This window comes from Puma concolor, chromosome B3 (genome assembly GCF_028749965.1).
Source record: "Puma concolor isolate L17-30 chromosome B3, mPumCon1.1.hap2, whole genome shotgun sequence".
In the NCBI taxonomy this organism is placed as follows: Eukaryota; Metazoa; Chordata; class Mammalia; order Carnivora; family Felidae; genus Puma; species Puma concolor.
The window spans coordinates 76,474,259-76,497,024 of NC_141672.1; the positions used below are offsets into that span (position 1 = coordinate 76,474,259).

General features: G+C 43.9%; 1 protein-coding gene, 2 long non-coding RNA genes and 1 gene segment (V, D, J or C); 2 read left to right on the plus strand and 2 right to left on the minus strand.

The window, feature by feature from the left end:
* Nucleotides 1-2,390: 2,390 nt before the first annotated feature.
* Nucleotides 2,391-3,660, plus strand: LOC147580107 (uncharacterized). Its single transcript, XR_015252538.1, has 2 exons — nt 2,391-2,512; nt 3,534-3,660. It is a non-coding gene; the product is annotated as an uncharacterized LOC147580107 (long non-coding RNA).
* LOC112855675 (T cell receptor alpha variable 4-like) lies at nt 3,403-5,629 on the minus strand. The segment is given in 3 exon segments: nt 3,403-3,617; nt 4,588-4,879; nt 5,338-5,629. Coding segments are annotated over 3 exon segments (435 nt in total).
* A 3,332-nt stretch (nt 5,630-8,961) lies between these two features.
* LOC112855674 (uncharacterized) lies at nt 8,962-10,693 on the minus strand. The gene is made up of 2 exons (XM_086708473.1): nt 10,114-10,693; nt 8,962-9,982 (listed from the first exon to the last, which is right to left on the minus strand). Exons 1-2 carry the CDS (start codon nt 10,472-10,474, stop codon nt 9,591-9,593), a joined length of 753 nt encoding a protein of 250 aa, XP_086564599.1. The 5' UTR covers nt 10,475-10,693; the 3' UTR covers nt 8,962-9,590.
* A 1,667-nt stretch (nt 10,694-12,360) lies between these two features.
* On the plus strand, nt 12,361-21,136 carry LOC147580108 (uncharacterized). The gene is made up of 4 exons (XR_015252539.1): nt 12,361-12,551; nt 14,998-15,331; nt 17,435-17,622; nt 20,696-21,136. It is a non-coding gene; the product is annotated as an uncharacterized LOC147580108 (long non-coding RNA).
* The last annotated feature ends 1,630 nt before the right edge of the window (nt 21,137-22,766 follow it).

A 22,766-nucleotide genomic window follows, 5' to 3' on the forward strand; every position in this document is an offset into this window, starting at 1 on the left:
CACTTTTGTGCCATTTCACGTCTTAATGCTTGGAGAGTGGACACAGTAGGCAGAAGAAATATTCCTGAAAGCAATTCTTACACTAGGAATGATTAGCAGAAACTTAACTCTACACAGAAATCACTACAAATCACATAAATATATCTCACCTAATGTAAACTAAATGTGTCCTCAACTCCATCTCACCTTAGCCAGAGTCCCAAAAATGTCTGAAGCCACTCCAACACCACCTAAAACAAGGGAAGGCCTGATATAAGGGTAGTTAGCATGGGAAATTGGTTTTAACCAATTGCTACTAAAATAACTTCCTTTTGAAATCTTCACATAAAGAAAATGTGACTATATTATAGGACCCCTCCCAAAACTTGGCCTCCACCAGGTTTCATGGGTCTTGGAAGCTCTTTTTGTCTTTGTGCCATAGTCTTGCCACACGCTTCCCCATGAGCCGTTCCTCAGAGCATGGACTGTGATCCTTCTGAAATATAAATTAGAACACCTATTTAAAACCCTTCAGGGGTGCCTGGGTGGTTTAGTTCGACTTCAGCTCAGATCATAATCTCAAGGTTCATGAGTCGGAGCCCCATGTCAGGCTCTGTGCTGACAGCTCAGAGCCTGGAGCCTGATTCAGAATCTGTGTCTCCCTCTCTCTGCCCCTCCCCTACTTGTACTCTGTCTCTCTGTGTCTCTCAAAAAATAAATAAATGTTTAAAAATTTTTAAAAATAAAATAAAACCTTTCAAATGCTTCCCATTACGTATAAAATAATATGTGAACCTAACCATAATGGTATAAGGCCACATATGACTGGACCCCTAACTCCCTCTTTGACACATCACCCACCACTCTCCTTCTCACTGCCTTCTGGGAACATCAGCCTTCTTTCACAAATATACCAAATTTGCTTCTGCCTAATGGCGACTGTTGCATTTGAAAACTCTTCCTTACCCCAGGTATTAACACCTTGTGTTTTGTCATTTTCATTACTGAAGGTTCAGTTCAAATGTCACCACCACTCCAGAAAGCTCCATGACCACTGCGATTCTCCTTCACATTTTATTTTCTTAATATCACTTATATTTTGAAGTCATTTGTTCAATTGTTTCCTTGCCCTATCTCCCCATTGTACAATAAAAATTCCATATGTATGGGAGGCTTGTCTGTAATGTGGAATCAGATATCTTCAACCTCCACATGAGTGCTTGTCACATCATGCTACAGAATAAATACTTGTTGGGTGAATGTATGATTTTTGTGCTTTTTAAAAATTTTTTTAATGTGTATTTATTTTTGAGAGAGACAGAGCATGAGTGGGGAAGGGGCAGAGAGCGAGAAGGAGACACAGAATCTGAAACAGGCTCCAGGCTCCGAGCTGTCAACACAGAGCCCAATGTGGGGCTCAAACTAGGGAACAGCGAGATTATGACCCAGACTGAAGTCAGATGCTTAACCGACTGAGCCACCTGGGCATCCAGAGTGAATGTATGTTTGAATGAACTCCAAATGAAATAATTTTGACTACTTCTCTCTTGGGAGAAAGCAGATTCCCGATGGCTGATAGGGCCAAGGTTTACTCATGGCATGAGTCTGGTCTCATTTGTCTACTGGCTTTTGCTGCCTGGGTCACTGAGACTTGCTGGAAATGGCAGTGGGTGCTTTTGTAGAACAGATAACAATAGGGGAGTCATCACTTCATAGAGGACCTCAACAACTAACTTTACCTTAGATGTCACTAATTAGAAATTGTCAAAATATGCTTCTTTATTCATTGACATGTATGAAAACATTCTGCATATTTATCGATATTAATAATTCAATATTAAATAATATTAAAATCATATTAAATAATTTGATTTACAGGTTCTTGAAAAGGTAGTAAGAATGTAGGGATTGAGAACATGGGATCTGAAAAAAAAAAGAACATGGGATCTGAGGGGCGCCTGGGTGGCTGGGTCGGTTAAGCGTCACACTCTTGATTTCGGCTCAGGTCATGATCTTGCAGTTCGTGGGACTGAGCCCCACATCAGGCTCCTCTCCTCACTGACAGTGTGGAGGCTGCTTGGGATTCTCTCTCTCCCTCTCCCTCTCTCTGCCCCTCTCCCACTCATGTTCGCTCTCTCTCTGTCTCTCTCAAAATAAATAACTAAACATTTAAAAAAAGAACGTGGGATGAAGTCACATTGCTTCTCTTCCAATAGTGGGTCGGCCAATTAGCAACTTGCCTTTCGAAGTCATTTACCTTTTTACTTTTTAAGCTTCTTACCCTCGTTGTAAAACTGTGGGGGTGGGGACAACACAGTACCCGCATCATAAGGTGTTATGGAGGTGACATGGTAATAAAGGTGTTTGTGAGGTGCTCATTGCACATAATGTTCCCTAAACATTAGCTGCTTTGCTATTATATTTGTTATTCGGGACCTCTAGGCACTAAAAGTCATAAATACAAGCATGACCAAGTAAGACCAGGCACTTTGTTACCCTTCCTAAAAGCTGAGCTACGTGTTCACATTAACAGGTGAGTTGTAGCAGCAACACGTAACGTGTGGGCTTCACGCCATAGTAACCTATTTAGTCTCTGCTCATTGAAGCTCTAGCTTTGACCCTGAGTTGGACATTTCCACTGTTTACTTAAACGTGACTTTGAACCTTGCCACTGTGTTTAGCATCTCTAAGAGCTCCATGTTAGCATTATAAGTTTATAATTATAGACAGAATTAAAAGACTGACGAAATGAATAACGAAACATAAGGCTGTGCAAATGAAACTGAGACAGGAAGGCTTCCTGGTGGAGGAGGCTGGGCTGGGAGCCCAGCTTCAGTTTGGGGACAGGCTGCAGAGCAGCAGGGAGCACTGTGCCTGCACCGCACACAGATAGGTGGCTGAGTCTTCCTGCTGGGAGGCCATGATGTGCAGGCTGCTGTGCCGGTCCTTCGTGTTCACCGTGCAGTTCAACCTCCCATCCTGCTTCATCCCTGAAGCGATGTAAAAAAGCCGGGTGAGGCCGCCGCCCCCGGGGTTCTGTCGGAACCACTGCACGTAGGTCACCGAGCTGGAAAAATTGCACCTCAGGGTAGAGCTGGCTCCCTCCTGGAGGCTCAGGGCTGCAGGTGTCTGCTCCACGTCCATCCCTCTCACCCCTGCTTGGAAAGACAAAACCAAACACAAAAGAAGTCACTGCAGAGCCACTGAGGCAGTTTTCAAACCCATAAAGTATTCCCGGGAACACCCGCTGAGGGTGTAGACCCTGCAGGAGCTCTGTGCCAGCTCCCCCTCCACTGCAGGCTGTGAACCTCCCCAGCCCCCGTCTGGGACGCCCCCACTCACAGCAAACCTGCACCCACAGAAGCCCCAGCAGGGCTCCCCGCTGTCTCTTCACGACTCCTTGTCTGGTCGCTGACTGTGCCTTCACCCCTACTCTGAAGAATGTAGAGTCTTGGGTCCAGAGAAGTTGTGTTGTCAACAGTCACCACGTCCCTCCAGAATCACTGAGCACCAATCACACTCGCGCTTCAGCTTCTCATTTTGCTTCTTTACAGGAAACTCCAGCAATGATGGCCCCGCCTTGGCTGCGTGTGTAAGGTTTCTCAGGGGTGTCAATGTGTTGGGGGAGAGGATTCAGGCTGGAGGGGGTAGAGGAAGCAGTAAAGAGAGATATCCAACGTTCCCCACCTTTTTGTCTTTTTTTTCAAAACTGTTTTAGGTAGGAAAGATGGAAAGTTGGAATGGAGGGTAAGGAAAGTGACATGACAACTCAGACAGAAATAGGGACTTCAGGCCCTTGGGTGGCTCAGTCCGTTGAGCGTCCTACTCTTGATTTTGGCTCAGGTCATGATCTCCCACTACTTGGGCTCAAGCCCCAAGTCAGGCTCCGTGCTGGCAGGGTGGAGCCTGCTTGGGATTCTCTCTGTATCCTTCTGCCCCTCGCTCCCACTCACACACTCTCTCTCTTTCTCTCTCTAAAAAAAAAAAAAAAAAAAAAAAAAATGGGGCACCTGCGTAGCTCGGTCAGTTTAGCATCCCACTCTTGATCTCAGCTCAGGGCATGATCCCAGAGTTATGGGATGGAGCCCCACGTCAGACTCTGAGCAGACAGATCTGAGCCTGCTTGGGATTCTCTCTCTCCCTCTCTCTCTCTCTGGCCTTCCTCTGCAGGCATGTGCGCTCTCTCTCTCTCTCTCTCTCTCTCTCTCTTTTAAAATAAATTAATTGGGGCACCTGGGTGACTCGGTCGGTTGAGAGTCCGACTTCAGCTCAGGTCATGATCTCACAGTTTGTGAGTTTAAGCCCTGCATCGGGCTTCATGATTACAGCCAGAGCCTACTTGGGACTCTCTTTCTCTCTTCCTCCCTCTCTCTCTGTCCCTCTCTTGCTTACTCTTTCTGTCTCTCCAAATAAATAAAAATAAACCTAACAAAAAAAGTAAGTTCAAATGTTTTTAAATACAAAAATGATACATGGATTTGCTAATGCCTTCTGGAAACAATAAAGTACAATAAACAGTTCAGAAGGCACAACCCTTTGGGGCTTCCCCTGGGCTCTGCCTCCCACCCCACAGGGGATATCGTACAGGTGCAGCCCCATCTGACTCACTGTGAGTCACTCATGGTGCAGTAATACACAGCAGTGTCTCTCAGGGCAGCCCGGGGCAGGCTCAGGGTGCTGGACGTCCTGTCCGCAGAGATGAACAGGGATGCCACTTCATTTTCCACGTTTGTCTTATATCCTTGAATAACAAATTGTGGTCCCTGGTTGGGGAACTGTCGGTACCAGTGGATATACTCATTTGTAGCGATCTTGGTGTGGTTACAGGGTATGTTCACTTCTTGTCCTTCGTAGGACTCGATGAATACGGGCTGGGTGGTCTTAGCGAGGCTCAAAGTACCTGTAAAAGGAGTCAACACACAATACTAGCTCCTATCCTGAAACTGGGTGGATTGAAGGCCCAACTCGGCACCTCCAGGTTCTCTCTCACAGTCAAATCCACCCCCACATCCTCCTTCCCCACCATATGCAGACACATACAATTTCCTTCCCATTTGTGTTTTAGGACACTTTTTAAAAATATTTATTTTGAGAACCCCAGGAACATATGTACAAAAGTAACAGGGGCAATATCTCCCACCCATGGAGGGGTAATATTTCCCAGGGCTCAGTAATCCAGAACATCTTTATTGCCCTGAGTCACCCCTTGCATGAATGGTGAGGTTCTACCTAGAGAAACACAGGACCCCACAGCCAGTCCTTGACATCTTAGGTAAAGAGCAATGATAACAGGCAAGAAAGAGTCCAGCGTCTAGTCCCAGCCACACCCTAATTCCTTTTAATCCCAAAATAACTCACCCAAGAGCAAGAGCACAGTCACTCTTGTCACCTGCCTCATATCCTAGGTCTAAACCCGGCCCTGGGGTCGCGGTCCTGTTGCAGAGTCTGAGACTGGCCTGGGACACGAACCAGAAAAGAGGCACAGCAGGAAAGCCAGAGCCACACTAGCAGCTGTCACCCAGGGCTGTCCCCAGCAGCTGTCATCTAGGGCTGTCCCCAGCAGGTATCACCTGGGGCTGTCTCCAGCATAAGCCAATAGCACCGACAGCACCTCCCCAGATGAGCTTCCCCCTAAGGTTCAACTGAACACTCAGGAAGAAGAATAAAAGGTAAAAGCTTCCAGCACAACAGCACAGCAACCCCGATTTCCTTTTCGTTCTTTGCGAAGGTATAACCCCTTGTAGATTTGGTCTGAAGGAAGCTAATATATCAGAGGGTAGATTCCACCAGGTTCCTTATTCCCCATCACATCACTTTTCCCACAGTCCCAGAAGACGGCCATTGATTGTAGTCAGTGTGATACTCATAAAGCTGAGAATGACCCCTGACCTGGTCCTATATGCCTGGAATCCTCCCCATTCGTCCTATGCAACCAGATGAAAGGGAAATGCTAATCTTATTCCACAAAAGAGCCCATGAGCTTGTCTGAACTGGACCTTTCCTCTCCTGACACCCTGGTGTCCTTTTATAATCTCACTAAGTCCACATCTAACAACTGCGTCTCAGACTTCACTTAACAATTGTTGCACAGAGGAGGAGACCCCTCACTGGTCCCTACTGACCAGCTGGCCTAGGACATTTGATGCCGAATCATTCACCCAACCAGAGAGGAAGTGAGGTGATGAAGAAGAAAAGGCACTCAAATTCAGAGTCAGACAGACTTAATTTCAAGTCCTAGTTCTGCCATCTTTTGACCTTGAGCAACTTCCCTGGTCTGAACTTCAATTTCTTCATGCCCTTCCTTCTCATCTGAATCAGTGAAAGTAGTTGTGCAGGATTATATACAGTTTTTTATAATAAATATATATAAATATATATATATATAAAACATATATGTGTTTTTTTTAATTTTATTTAAATCCCAGTTTGTCAACTTACAGTGTAAGAATGGTTTCAGGAGTAGAACCCAGTGATTCATTACTTACATATAACACCCAGTGCTCATCCCAACAAGTGTCCTCCTTAATACCCGTCACCCATTTAATGCATCCCTCCCACCCAACACCCCTCCAGCAACCCTCAGTTTGCTCTCTGTATCTAAAAATCTCTTATTGGTTTGCCTCCCTCTGTTTTTATCTTACTTTTCCTTCCCTTCCCCTATGTTCATCTGTTTTATTTCTTAAATTCCACATATGAGTGAAATCATATGGTATTTGTCTTTCTCTGACTAACTTTTTCACATATGTCAAATCTTTATCCATTCATCAGTCAATGGACACTGGGTCTCTTTCCACACGTTAGCTATTGCTGACAGTGCTGCTATCAACATTGGGGTGCATGCACCCCTTCGAATCAGCATTTTTGTATCTTTTGAATAAATACCTAATAGCACAATTGCTGGGTTGTAAGGCAGCTTCATTTTTAATTTTTTGAGGAATCTCCACGCTGTTGTTCAGAGTGGCTGCGCCAGTTTGCATCCCCGCCAATAGTGCCCAAGTGCTCCCCTTTCTCTACATCCTTGCCAACATCTGTTGTTTCCTGAGTTGTTAATTTTAGCCATTCTGACAGATGTGAGGTGAGAGCTCATTGTGGTTGTGATATGTATTTCGCTGATGATGAGTGATGTCGAGCATCTTTTCATGTGTCTGTTAGCCATCTGCATGTCCTCTTTGGAGAAGTGTCTGTCCACATTTTTCCCCCTTTTCTACACTGGATTATTTGGAGGGGGGGTGTTGAGTTTGATAAGTTCTTTATAGATTTTGGATACTAACCTTTATCTGCTATGTCAGTGCAAATATCCTCTCCCATTCCATCGCTTGCCTTTTAGTTTTGTTGATTATTTCCTCTGCTGTGCAGAAGCTTTTCATCTTCATGAGGTCCCAAGACTTCATTTTTGCTTTTATTACACATGATTTTTTAAAATAATGCCATTCACTCTTCCATCAAGACATATCCAATATAAATTCAATAATAGTAATAACTCATGCACATACAACCCAACAACAACAAACACCATTTAGGAAAAGAGACAAATCCCCAAAACACCTAATGTTAATGGAATCTGCCAACTACAATAATCAAAACATACTAGATACTCACATTAATGTGGTGTGATTCCTTGGCTCATATAATATGCGAATGGAAAATCACTAGAAAATATTTAGGAGGTGACTTTTAGGTCTAGAATTGTCCAATTTGTTCTGAGTGAACAATTTTTCCATTTCCTCAAGTAAACATTAGTGAATACGGATGACTTCTAGTGACATTTTAGATATCACAAGTCATGAATAAATAACCAACTTGCCCGCAGTAGCAAATGGAGGAGAAAAGAAGTATTTCAGGGGAAGCTAAAGACTCTAGAACACCTTGTACATAAATAAAGCAAAATAGAGTCAACTAATTACAACAGCGACCCCAAGTGGTCACTATACCTGGACAGAAGAAATGTTTCTCAAAAGTCAGTATGTCTCAGACCCAGCAATTTATGGAAATTATAATCTTTGTTAAACAGAGTAGCAAGTGGTTGGGCTTGGTCACATGGACTATGGAGTATATTTTGTGCAAAGGAAAAAAAGACCCTGAATGAGGATTTAGACAAAGAGGATTGTAAGTGATTCTCAGGACTTGCTAGTTGTGTATTTAGTGCAAAGCATTTGTTCTCTTCGTCTCTATGAGAGAGATTAAAAGATCAATTAAGTATGCATAAGAAAATTCTCTCTAAGCCTTAATGTTCTATACAAATGCAAACTATGTTTAACATAGGAAATGACAAGAAAAATGATCTTACTGTTCAGGTCGACAAATGTAACTTGATATCTCTGTGTTGCTATCTATTATCTTGTTCTGGGAGAACGTTACTGGATATCAAGCAAGTAGAGAAAGAAACACTAGTTTTCCCATGTATCAGTCTTTAGAATGAAAGTAATTGTTAATGGCTGTGGTGTTATGGGTTGAACTGTGCCCCCCCCCAACACGCACCAATGGAGCGGGGGGGGGGGGACTTGGAGTCTTAATCTCTAGCAAATTAGAATATGACCTTATTTAGACAAATTGTCTTTACAGAAATAATGAAGTTATATGAGGTTATTTGAATGGAATTTAATCCAACATGATTAGTATCTTTTAAAAAAAGGAAATTTGGGAACTCCAGGGTGGCTCAGGTGGTTCAAGTGTCTGACTCTCTATTTTGGCTCAAATCATAATCTCATGGCCTTCAGATCAAGCCCTGCACCAGAATCTGCACTGACAACATGTAGCCTTCTTGGAATTCTCTCTCTGCCTCTCTCTCTGCCACTCCCCTGCTCTCTGTCTCTATCTCTCCAGAAAAAGAAGGAGAAGAAGAAGAAGAAGAAGAAGAAGAAGAAGGAGGAGGAGGAGGAGGAGGAGGAGGAGAAGAAGAGTGGGAATTCTTAGTTACAAAAGTTAGGTAAAGGAAAATATAAATATTCACTACTGGAGCCTCCAGCTGACTTGACCCTAACAGATTCCTACTCTCACTCCACTGTAGTAATCATCTCTGTCATATTAGCATAGCCCCAACCTTCCTCAACCTCATCCAATGATGGACTGATGGAAATCTCAACTCCATCTTTTTGAGATGATGTTAAAATGAAAGAGCTGAGTAAATGACAGAAGCATTCACTAAAAATTCTCCCTGTGCTTGGTGATTTTATTTTATCACATTTTCCTCAGTCGCTTCCTCTAATATTAACCTTCCTCTTTCCATTCAGTTTTTCAAATAGGCACACACACAGATGGAATTATCTAGGATCTTAAGGAAAGTTCCTCAGTTAGGGTGAAGCTTAGAGTGTCCCTAGTGGATTACAACCATCGGCGTAGACTGTCATAGTACTCTCCTCTCTGGTCACAAGTCAAATGGCAATCACAGCACAAAACCCATCCCTGCCACTGTCCCATCCAAAGTGATTCTCTGAGCAAGTTCCAGTCTCCAGTCTGTTGGCAACATTGTGTCTGTTTTTGTTTTTTTTTTTTTTTTCATAAGTTGTCCTTTCCTCATGAATCCTGACTCTTGGAAGATTAGAACCATGTCTGCACAAGAACTAAGCAGTTTAGTCCCCTCTGTCCATCTTGTCACCATAGAACATAAGGTCTCACTGAAAGTGCCCCAGGTTGATCCCTTGAGTCACTGGAAGCCTCATATTCACCAGAAGTTGGTGTTCAGCATCCCCTGCAGTCCCAGGCACTGTGTCACTCACAGCACAGAAGTACTTGGCTGCGTCGCTCCACTGGACTGCAGGTTTCCTCAGGTGGAAGGCCTTTTCACTCTTCCTAAATTCAGCCTCGAAACCTTCGGTGCCTTTCACCAGGATGTCCCCTGATATGTACTTCAAGAGAAGCCGGAGTCCTTGGTTGGGGTGCTGCACGTACCAGAAGAGATACACCTGAACAGAAGACGAGTAGTTGCACCTCAGCTCCAGAGGGGCTCCTTCAGAGACAGTGATGTGGACATCAGGCTGGGTCACTGACTGGGCTCTGGTTCCTCCTGAAACATCAATATGCTGAGTCAGTGAGACCAGGAAAGACTTACCGATTAAGAAGAGGTGTCTCTCCTCAGCGTCCAGTTGTAATACTGTACCGGTAGGGAACAAGAAGATGAAATAGAATTTTACTCACTCGGGGCAAAAAGTATCATAAACACAAGCATGGTGACAGGAGCCAAGCTCATGGCTGAGGACGGAAGAAACTGTAGTCCCCTTTTTGAAGATCTTTCCTGAGCAAGAAGGAGTATGGTTGAGGAAACAGTACCCTTGGAACAAGGAAGAATGTGTATGGTGGGTGCCCTAGAATCTTGTGTAATTGCGTTCCAGAGATGTCTGGAAGAGTCTTTTCCTTGAAAATCTGGGTGTTTCCTGACTTCTAAATTCTGTGAAGAGCTCCATCTGGACTCTTCAGTCAGCTCTGTGAAGGAGGAGCTAAAGGAAGGATGGTTGGGAGGGAGGGAGATCTTCAAGTATAATTCTAGTGTGTGCATCATTGCCCTCTGGAGGCCAAGCAGAAGTAGTTCTTCTGGTGAGCCTTGTCATGCCTTTTACTCTTTCAGGCACCACTGGAGAGGGATGTAGAAGAAGGCCGAGCAAACTTCTAATGTCAGGTAACTCAGGAACATTCTTCCCTTTCACCTGAAACCATGCATAGTAACAATCCCCACAGATGCACAATTTTCTCATGCCTGCAGAGACGTGATGTGATTTGTGACTGTTCTGACATTTCCTCCTTCTGTAATATGTGAGTATGTGACCCTCCAAGGTCCATACTGTTCATCTCAGGTATGAAGACACATAAGAAGAGAGAAACTAACAGCCTTCACAGAAAAATTGATTAGGCGAGAACAGTAGTCGTCTCAGTCATGGTCCATAACAAGATTACATGGAAAACATCTAATAGTCCTTAGGGCAAAAGAATCAGGCCGATTGACCCAGGTTCAGTTTTGTTTATGGAGCTATTGACAGGTTGAAATTGAGCATCGTGACAATTAAAACATACAAAAAATTACCTATCTGTTGCTAAAAGAAGAAAATAGGAAAGAAAAGTGCCAGGATTCCCCTTAACATCCCACAAAATCAATTCCAGAAAGGTAAGGCCATTTTAGCAGGATATGTAATAAAAACTGGGAGTTTTAAGCCAACAGGTGATAAAAAGTAAAAAAAAAGAAGGTAGGTTCTTCTCAGTAGATAAGAAATTAAAAGAATATAAACAATGAGAAAATGAAAGTATATTGCTCTGGCACACCTGGGTGGTTCAGTCGGTCGAGTCCGACTCTTGATCTCAGCTCAGGTCATGATCTCATGGCTCGTGAGATCAATCCCTGCATCGGGCTCGGCACTGACAGCAGAGAGCCTGCTTGGGATTCTCTCTCTCTCTCTCTCTCCCTCTCTCTCTGCTCAAAATAAATAAGTAAATAAACTTAAAAGAGAGGGAGAGAGAGGCATCAAGTCCAGTCCCTCAAGGGTGTATGTAAGATGTGAGCAGAGGAGCCGAAAGCAGCCTGCATGTTTAAACTACATGTTTAAATTCTCCCTTGATTCAAATTCTCCTTGCACTATAGCTTCACCCTCTCCTTCCTTCACAGCAGAGCTAACCTGCTCCCTTCCTCATCGCACATCACATGTTGTGCCATCCTCTATCTTGGCACTTGCCAAACTGTTCTGAGTCGCTGTTGGTTCACTCTACAGCCAACAGCACTCTTTTTGGCAGGAACCATCCAGGGAGTTGGGGCTGCCCCATCGCCGAAATCAGTCTCATGCCCTCAGAGAGCCTTGAGGCTGGCAGAGCAGGGGAGCGGTTAGACCGGGCACCTGAGAGACAGACTGCCTGGGTTGCAACTCACCGTTTCACGGTTTTGTGACTTGAGTGAGAACTTGAGTTCTCTGGGCCTTAGTCTCTTCACCGGCAAAGTAAACCTCATGCTAACAGTTGTGAGAATTACACTGGGTTCGTAAATGTTTGGGGATCACATGGGGCACATAGAAAGCAAAGATAGCTTCTTACATCTATTTGTCATCAGTGCTCAGTACAGTACCGAGCACATAAGGATTCATAAATATCTGTCCCATGAACAAATTCTGTGGCTTGAAATTGTAATTTAGTTATGATGAGTGACATATCCTAGAGCCACACCACCTTCTGTGGAGAGCCATACAGGCTTCAGGAAAACAGTTTCACTGTGGTACTCGGGGGTTTGTGCTCAGCTCCGCCTCCAGCCCCCACCACTGTGTCTGTCACCGCACAGAAATACACAGCAGAGTCACTCCCAAGGATGGATGGTTTCTTCAGGTGGAAAGAGGTTTGGCTCTTATTAAATTCAGCCTCAAAACCGTAGTTGCCTTTGACCAGGTTGGCCCCTGTGATGTATTTCAGAAGGAACCGGAGACCTTGGTTGCGATGTTGGACATACCAAAAGAGATACGGGCTTCCAGAAACCGAATAGTTGCATTTCACAGTCACTGGATCCCCTTCGGCAACAGTGACCTGATCTGGCTGAGACACCGACTGAGCTCTCAGCCCACCTGTAAATGAATCCACACTCCATCAGTGAAGCTGCTGTAAAGCATGTAAGTGGGTAATACAAGTGGAAAATGGGGAAGGCACATTACTCACTCAGTGTGAAGACAATCACAAGCATCGAGATGCATGTAGAGGCCATGGTTTAAGCTGCGCTGGCTGGGGACTCCTTTCCAGCCCACCCCAGCTGGAGATTAAGTCCCACCCCAGAGAACAAGCTCTCAAAGAGGGATCAGCACCCTTTTGTCAGGGCAGAGTTTTAATAAATGGCTCTGCTTTGGGGAACCTGTTGTTTCCTGGCACCTGTGTCTTTCTGTTGAGCAAGCTCTTGGCCCAGATTCTGCAAAGCTAGGTGAGGAAGCCAGACTGCTATTCCTCTTGCACCTGGAACAAGCCTCACACTACATCGCCCCCTAGCGCCCACACACAGACCCGGGTGACTTAAAAAAAATTTTTTTTAGTGTTTATTTATTTATTTATTTATTTATTTTCAACGTTTATTTATTTTTGGGACAGAGAGAGACAGAGCATGAACGGAGGAGGGGCAGAGAGAGAGGGAGACACAGAATCGGAAACAGGCTCCAGGCTCTGAGCCATCAGCCCAGAGCCTGACGCGGGGCTCGAACTCACGGACCGCGAGATCGTGACCTGGCTGAAGTCGGACGCTTAACCGACTGCGCCACCCAGGCGCCCCAGGTGTTTATTTATTTTTGAGAGAGAGAAGGACAGAGCACAAGCTGGGGAGGGGCAGAAGAGAAAGGGAGACACAGAATCCGGAGCAGGCTCCAGGCTCTGAGCTGTCAGCACAGAGCCCGATGTGGGGCTCAAACTCAGGAACCGTGAGATCATGACCTGAGCCGAAGTCCGACACTTAACCCACTGAGCCACCTAGGCGCCCCAGAGCCTGGTAACTTTATCATCAAGTAGCTGGGGTTTCCAAGTCTTACCATCATAGGGCCAGAATTCTGGATGTTTACACTTTCCATGAGCCACAAAGGGAGAATTTGCTGTTCAAGGAAAAGAAGCAGGAGTCTGTGAATCAAAGTGGAAAAAACACATGTCGAGTGGATCAAGGTTTCACTGGTTTGTGCTCTATTTAGATAACATAAAAGACAGAAGGGAAGTAGAATTTTTTTAATAGGATGGGAAAATAAATAGAAAAGAGGAGGAAAAGCATAGCTTTGGGTGAAAAGGGAAAGAAAAAGAAAAATGAGCGATAAGAAAAGGCAAAATAGGAGAAGAAGGTAAGAGAAGAGAAATCAGAGAGGAAGAGAACCTTGTTCTCTTCAGAAGTAAATTAGAGCCAGCTTCTATGTAAACCCTTTGGACTGAAAAATAATTGTTTTGTTTTCTAGGTTGGGCCTGTGGGAGAACCCTCCCCATAATGACCTTTAAGTAAAGATTCATACAAAATGAACTTGAACCCAGCCTTTAAATATTTTTAAGGAGAGAAAAGGAAGGGATGGTATTATATGCTCCTCCTGACACAGTTGTCCTGTTAAATAGTAGATTATAAAGACAAAAGGAAAAGCCCTCTGTGAAGGAGCTGAAAAATAGAGATTTTCCACGCGGGGAGGCTGTTTAGAACAAAGTTCAAAACTTGATGGTTAAGTAAGTTTGAGGTACTATGATGATAAAGGGCTCATTTCAAGGGGAGTAAAGTGTTGTACTTAAAAAATGCCACAATAGTGGCAGAGCAATTGTTCAATAAACTTTATTGAAATGAAACAAGTAAGTATCAATATAAAGACATCATTCCTCTGATATGCCTTATTTTTCCTTTAAATAATGTCCAGGAGCATTGGTGGCTCAGTTGGTTAAGCCTCTGAACTTGGCTCAGATCATGACCTCACAGCTCAGCTGGTGAGTTTGAGAGTTTGAGCCCCAAATCAGGCTCTGTGCTGACAGCTCGGAGACTGGAGCCTGCTTTGGATTCTGTGTCTCCCTCTCTTTCTCTGCCCCTCCCCTGCTCGCTCGCTCTCTCTCTTTCTCAAAAATAAACATTATGGGGCGCCTGGGTGGCACAGTCGGTTAAGCGTCCGACTTCAGCCAGGTCACGATCTCGCGGTCCGTGAGTTCGAGCCCCGCGTCGGGCTCTGGGCTGATGGCTCAGAGCCTGGAGCCTGTTTCCGATTCTGTGTCTCCCTCTCTCTCTGCCCCTCCCCCGTTCATGCTCTGTCTCTCTCTGTCCCAAAAATAAATAAATGTTGAAAAAAAATAAATAAATAAAATAAACATTAAAAATAATAATGTCCAAATAAGCCATATATTTTAGAAAGAGGTTAGAAAATCTCTTTGCTTTGAATCAGAAGAAAAGCGGATCATAGCTGTTTCTGAAAGCTTGCTAAGTATCTCGTACATAAATGGTTGAAACCTTAACACTATGATAATGTCTTTCTTTGGAATATGTAAATTAGCTGTAAGTACTCATCCTCAAGCCGCAGGAGGCCTGTGATGAATAGGAACCTATAATAAATTCCTTCTCTTTCTGCCTAGCGCCTAAGAGGAGTGTTAGCCTTGCATCTTTGAGGGCCCTGGCAATCACCTCAAGAGGATATCTGGAACAAAGTTTAATGAAAAGGATATTTTAAACTTTTTGTGGGCAGATTTAAGGGAAACGTGGAAGAGAAGGTCAAGCACCCAGGGCCTAGCAACAGCCAGAAGACTGAACCACTTGTAGGCCTGAAGGGAAGGAGAAGGAAGAAATTACCGTGACCTGGGGACACCTGCGAATGAGGGCAACTACGACCCAGCAGGACCTATGGGCTGGAGTACAAGGAAGAAGATGTGGCCCATAGCAATGTCAAGGAGCTTCAGTCCGAGATCCCAGGTACTTCTTTCAGACTGCCTACTGCCTTTCCCGTTAAACTATTTATAAACATCAGAATGCTGTAAATGTCACTGATTTCCCAGGAGACAACAAGAGAGGATTCATGTAAAATAATGAGAAAGCCCTTTGCAAACATCAGACTCTGCAATGTAGGTTATATTCGTGATAGAAGTATCAGAGAAAAATCAGCACAAGATAAAGTTACTGGAACAAAAAGGAAAATCGGTGGTTTTTTTCATATGAAACATGGGATTCAATCCAACTAAGAAAATAATACTTATTTCACATAAATTAGGGAACTCTCAGAAGAAAGGGGGGAAATCCACGATTTAACTTCTCTCCTTCCAATAGAGGACACCATAAATCATTGACCCTCCTCATCTCCATGGACTGAAGAGATTTTCTACTTTCTTTGGGCCCAGTACTTTCCCTCACCTGGACCCAGTTTCCTTACCGATTCCTTTTAGTTTAATGATAGCTCAAGCTACACTTGAGGTGTGTTGTAAGTTCTAGGAATTGTATTTTTAAAGAAATACAAGCCAACCAGAAACTGTTTGAGGTGTACAATAGAGAGAGAAATAAAAAATGTGGCATACCAGGCCCCTGGCTGGTTCAGTTGGTAGAGCATGTGACTCTTAATCTCAGGGTTGTGAGTTCAAGCCCCATGTTAGGTACAGAGATTACTTAAAAAGAAAATCTTTAAAAAAATGTTTTTTAAATAATTGGTTTTTTTAAATGTTGCATACATATAATAAACGGTTAGGAAAACAAATATTTACTATGGAAAAAAAACTGCTCGGTGGCAATGTGAAATCTGGTAAAAAATTTATAAAGGAGACATGTGGGGGCACCTGGGTGGCTCCGTCAGTTGGACGTCCGACTTCAGCTCGGATCATGATCTCACAGTTTGTGAGTTCGAGCTCCTTGTCGGGCTCTGTGCTAACAGTGCAGACCCTGGAGCCTGCTTTGAGTTCCGTCTCTCCCTCTGCCCCACCCCCTGCTCATACTCTGTCTCTATCTCTCTCAAAAATAAATAAACATTGAGGTGTCTGGGTGGCTCAGTTGGTTGAGCATCTGACTTTGGCTCAGGTCATAATCTCACAGTCTATGTGTTCAAGCCCCACGTCAGGCTCCGTGCTGACAGCTCAGAGCCTGGAGCCTGCTTCGCATTCTGTGTCTCCCTCTCTCTCTGCTCCTCCCCCCCCCCCCCCATGCTCTGTGTCTCTCTCTGGCAAAAACAAATAAAACATTTTTAGAAATTTTTTTTCTTTTTTAAAAAATTTTTAATGTTTTTATTTTATTTTATTTTTGAGACAGAGAGAGACAGCGTGTGAGTGGGGGAGGGGTAGAGAGAGAGGGAGACAGAATCTGAAGTAGGCTCCAGGCTCTGACCTGTCAGCGCAGAGCCTGACGTGGGGCTTGAACTCACAGACTGAGAGATCATGACCTGAGCCAAAGGGATGCCCAACTGACTGAGCCAACCAGGCACCCCCCAAAAAAAATTTTTTAAATAAACATTAAAAAAAAAAAAAAGGAAACCTGTAAACTGTTCCAGGTCCCCAAAAGTATAGAAACCACAGGAGCACAGTGTGTTTGCTTCAAGCTTCTGGTGTTTGCAGACCACTGTTGGTATTCCTGGACTCATAGATGTATCACTGCAGTCACTGGGCCATGCTCTATGTCTCTTCACATTGTCTCCCATCTGTACGTGTCTGTCTCTGTGTCCAAATTTCCCCTGATTCTAAGGACAGCAGTCATATTGGACTAAAGCCCATCCTCATGACTTCATTTTAACTCTACTGCCTCTAGACCTATTTCTGAGTAAGGTCACATTCTGAGGCACAGGAAGCTACGACTTCAACATATCTTTTTTAGGGGGACACAGTTCAACCCATGACACTAACCCTTGGAAGAAAACGAAAGCTACTCAGCATTCCAATCCCCACTCATCCTCTTTAGTGCCCTGATCCTCAGACGTGCAGGAAAATCCCCCAGATAGGTCTGTGACCTTACCCACAAGAAAAATAGAAAACAGTGAGGTTAGAGAAGGCAGGGCCCATTGGAGGAAGGCAGGATAAGTCCTAATCTGAGAGTGATTTAAAGTCTTAGGTCTCTCATGGAACCAGTGGCAGACCCATACCCCTCTGAGGCAATCCTCACATATTGAAGAGCCGAGATACCGCCCCCAAGAAAAGTTTACCACTAGTGCGGACACAGCCAGCAGCTGACAGAGCAGACCAATCCAGAGAAAGGCTTCACACGGCTCCATGCCACCGGCATTGGCCTGTCAGGTAAGCTTTTCAGCTCTGCCCCCCATGTTTATTCTCAGAATCCCCACAACAACTTTTTCACCTAGGAATTTTTCTTTTGTTTTGTTTTTATGGGAAGTAAACAACATCAACAACAAAAGATGGCAATCTTTACATGCATGCAAATCTCCAGAGTTTGAGAGTAAAGGGAATTGTACTCTCCTGTGGATTCTTCTGTTTTTTCCTCTTCACCATCAAACTGAATGAGAGCTTCATGATGTTATTCCTTTGGGGTTGAACTATCACTGCCATTGTCAAAGTAATTCCTCTCCCCTCAGCTGCATTTTCTTCTTTTATTTCATTCTCTTCCCACTTTCCCCTTTGGGTAATAATGCCTCTGATGGTTTACAAGTGAGCTGGAAAAAAATCCGTAGGAAGACTAGTTGTTGATGGTTTAAACACTAGAATCAAGGGGCGCCTGGGTGGTTCAGTCAGTTAAGCTTCCGACTCTTGATTTCAGCTCAGGTCATGATCTCACAGTTTATGAGTTCGAGCCCCAAATCAGGCTCTGCACTGACAGCATGGAGTCTGCTTGGAATTCTGTCTCCCTCTCTCTCTGCCCCTACCCCACTTGTGCTCTCTCTCTCTCTCAAAATATGGAAGTATATAACTTTTAAAAACTAAAAAAACAAACAAACAATAGAGTCAAAACACCAATATAAAAGGTAGGGTTTTCAATACACCACACATATACTCTTCAGTGAACTGAAAAGAACCTCCTATATGACCAAAGGGAATTTTCTGTCTCTTTCCTTGTTTGCCAAAGCAATGAGAGGGCTATACACTTATTCACTATTTCTTGAGCAACAACAGTATACATGGCACTGTGCAGGACTCTTAAGAACACATGGTTCTTCCTCCCAAATATTTTGTTTGGTTAAAAACATAAGACAACACCCTTTTAAACAAGCAATCACTGAAAATAGAATATGCCTAAAGAAGTGTTAGTAACAATATGCCAATTCATATTTGTATCCAATGGTGATATTTAGGTGTCATTAAATTTTGGGGTTCAGATCCAAGCTATTTAAGACATCTTGGTAAAACTTTATGATATTTTGGGGCGCCTGGGTGGCTCAGTCGGTTGAGCATCCGACTTCGGCTCAGGTCATGATCTCACAGTCTGTGAGTTCAAGCCCCGCATAGGGCTCTGTGCTGATGGCTCAGAGCCTGGAGCCTGCTCCAGATTCTGTGTCTCCCTCTCTCTCTGCCCCTTCCCTGATCATGCTCTGTCTCTCTCTGTCTCAAAAATAAAATAAAAACATTAAAAAAAAAAAAAAGAAAGACTATGCCACTAAAAAAAAAAAAAAAAACTTTATGATATTTCCTATTACTAGAATGTTCCTTTCTTCTGTGGTCAGCAATCTGCCCTTTACTTTTTGTTCCATATAATATTCTGGTTTCTCTTCAAATCATATATCTTTCACTTTTTACTTTTTGTTCCATATGTAAACACCTGCTGAACACCTACTATGTAGGCAAACACTGGCACTGTAGGGACCACTTCCTGAAACACTTCCTTATTAATATAATTCCAAGTGCAAGGAAGTAGAGAATAGTGGTTAAAACCTCAAGACCTGGGGTCCAGAGTCCAGGATTCCCAGATCAAACTTGACTGAGCAGCGGAATTACCAGAGAGATCTTTATGGAAAATACAGTCTCTGGGCCCCAGCCCTGAAAACAGATTCAATTAATCTGGAAAACAGCAACCCCCCCCCCCCCCCCGCCTTTCCAAAAGTCCAGATACTTCTGATGAAAAGGTTTAGAAAACACTGGCCTACCCTCGGGCATCAGTCTATAAAGTGAGAGGGTCATATCTAGGGTAGTAAAACCAAGATAATTTAACAAGGATATGGGAAGAATAAATTACAACTTCCATTCATATCTATTTTTACATTAAATATCAGGAAAGAGATTGAGTTTTACAAATAGTTTATACACTGGGGCACCTGGGTGGCTCAGTCGGTTAAGCGTCTGACTCTTGGTTTCAGCTTAGGTCATAATCTCACAGTTCCATGAGTTTGAACCATGCATCTGGCTCTGCACTGACAGCGTGGAGCCTGCTTGGGATTCTCTCTCTCTCTCTCTCTCTCTCTCTCTCTCTCTCTCCTTCTTCCCCACTTGCATGCTCTCTCGGTCAAACTTATAAAAAATAAAACTTAAAAAAGAGATAGTTTATACACTGATCGACACTGGCATCGTCACTGTGTCTGTATGTTAGATTCTAAGCAAGATACCCAGATGGCTGGATTAAGGTTCCACACTCCGGCCTGTTGGTAGAAACTACTCACTCATTTATTCCATTTCCACTTCTTATGATATTATCCAATGTCAACTAAACTATTCTTTTTTCTTTTTAACGTTTATTTATCTTAGAGAGAGAGAGAGAGAGAGAGAGAGAGACAGAGAGCATGAGTCGGGGAGGAACAGAGAAGAGACACAGAATCTTAAGCAGGCTCCAGGCTCCGAGCTGTCATCACAGAGCCCAATGCGGGGATCAAACTCACGAACTGTGAGATCATGGCCTGAGCTGAAGTCAGATGCTTAACTGAGCCACCCAGGCGCCCCTCAACTAAACTATTCTTTACAAGATGGACATATGTCTTAAAAATATTCCTGCAAAGAAGCAGAAGCTGGCAGATAACATTTAAAGGCAAAAATAATCTAGTGAGATCTCAAAAGAAAATCCTCACAAGTGTTTCAGTTATCCAGAAAACTGTTTGAAATACGGATCTGCAGCACCATTATTGAATCACCCCCTACAAGCATATTTTCCCATGTCCATCTGCTCTCACATAGTGTGTCTGCACTCAAAATGTTTTCTGATAGTGCCAAGTGGACATGCTTGGGGCACGCTGAATCAGGGAGGAAAGCAGTTATGGCTCCCCTCTTTTCCGCCTCCTGCAAAGGCTGTGCCCCTTCCTGTTTCTGCTCAGCTCTTCATAGGCTCCCTGCCTCTGTGCCCTCCAGAGCACAATAGTAAGTGGCAGCATCTTCCACCTGCACCTGGGGGATGAGCAGCAGTGAGGAGAATCGCTCATTCGTCATGTTGTAGCGTCCCTGCTGAGAAGACCTGGAACCCCAAACCAGGAGTCTCGGAGCGTGTCCTGGGATGTGAAGGTACCAGAAGAAGGTGTAAGCATTGGATATAGAGTGATTGCAGGAGATTTCCACCACAGCGCCCTCCGGAGAAGCCATGCCAGGAGGCTGAAACACTTGGTCCTTGCTCTCTGCAACTGCAGGAAACAAGTAAAGAATGGTTGTGATTTTTGTGCTGCTATCGGGCTTGCTGATTGCCCCTGTGGTGCAGTGAGTATTAACAAAGCTGGTTTTTCTGTTTTCTTTTTTAAGCGAACCCAAATTGGGGCACCTGGGTGGCTCAGTCGGTTAAGTGTCTGACTCTTGGTTTCAGCTCAGGTCATGATCTCACGGTTTCATGAGTTCAAGCTCCACATCGAGCTCTGCTCTGACAGCGTGGAGCCTGCTTTGGATTCTCTCCCACCCGCCCCCCCGCCCCACCCCTCCCACATCTGCATCTCTGTCGAAAATAAATAAAAACTTAAAAAAAAAAAGTGAGCCCAAATTTAAAACAGTGGCATATGTTTTCCCAAGACCAGCTGGGGAAGGAGCCTACTCACGCTTCCAAGGAGAGCTGAGGAGGAGCCCCAGCCACACTGCCTCCAGAGCACTCTGCAAAACCATGGCCAGAGTGCAGCTGGTCTCACGCCCCAGCTGGAAGTGTGATCCTCGCCAGGAAGCTGATGTAAGGCTGCCTATTTTGCATTTTCTTCTTTGTGTCAATGACATCATCAGCTAGAATCTGCCAAGTGTAGAAGAGTGACTCCAGCTGTAAGGCTACCTAATAGCGACTTGAACGGAGCTCTTTTCTGAGACAGTGGTCTTATAGGGAAGGTATCCTTCTGGAGGTCACCATAGTTGGGCATATTCATTCTAGAACCTTGCTTTCCTTCTCTCAGGGTGTCAGAAGGACTCCCATAGTTGATGAAAGATGGCTTCATCATTCAAATTAAAGCAAAAGGGGTGCTTGGGCAGCTCAGTCAGTTAAGCATCCAAATTTTGATTTCAGCTCAGGTCATGATATCACCATTCATGGATTTGAGCCCTATGTTGGGCTCTGTGCTAAGGGAGCAGAGCCTGCTTGGGATTCTCTGTCTCTCTCTGCCCCTCCCCTGCTCATGGGCTCTCTCTCTCTCGCTCGCTCTGTCTCTCAAAATAAATAAACATTTAAAAAACAAAACACAAATTAAAGTCATGTATTCCCACAACAAGTATGCTGAACTTATCACACGGGGTACAATGACATGTGAGCATATTAAAATAATGATCAGGAGGGGTACCTGGGTGGCTCATCAGTTAAGCAGCTGACTTTGGCTCAGGTCATGATCTCACGGCTTGTGAGTTTGGGCCCCGCATCAGGCTCTGTGCTGACAGCTCAGAGCCTGGAGCCTGCTTCAGATTCTGTGTCTCCCTCTCTCTCTCTGCCCCTCCCCCTCTCTCTCTCTCTCTCTCTCAAAAAATAAACATTAAAAAAATTTTTTTAATTTTGATCAGGAATTTTTAAAAATAATTTTAAATATTAAATTTAAATATTAAATTTAAAATTAAATTAAAAATTAAATATTAAATTTTAAATATTTTTTAAATAATGATCAGGAAATCCTAGTAACTGTGATGGATGAGAGTTGAGTTTTTTAAGGCACAAAAATTCCTGTGCAAACATATTCATCAAAACATGATTTTGTGCATCCAAGGTTGTCTCTAAAAAAGTATGGAAAGAAATGCTCAGTTATACATTTCTGTAACCAAAAGAAATTGGATCAAGGAAACTCCAAAAGCTGCATTTCGAGATGACTCTTTCGGATGGTACCTATTCTCATTTTGTAGCATGAGACTGTGTCCTCTGTGATGAATGCAAGACTTAATAGCTCTCCCCCTGGTTTTTATTGTTTTATACAGATTTTCTTGGAGTTTTATTTTTAAAAGAAGAGTAAACAAGGTTTCTGGCAATACGAGTTTATACAGTAAAGAGTTTTATGTGCACAACCACCACCTAGTGGATGATGTGGGAACTGATGAAACATCATTTCCCACCCTGCGGCCTGTCT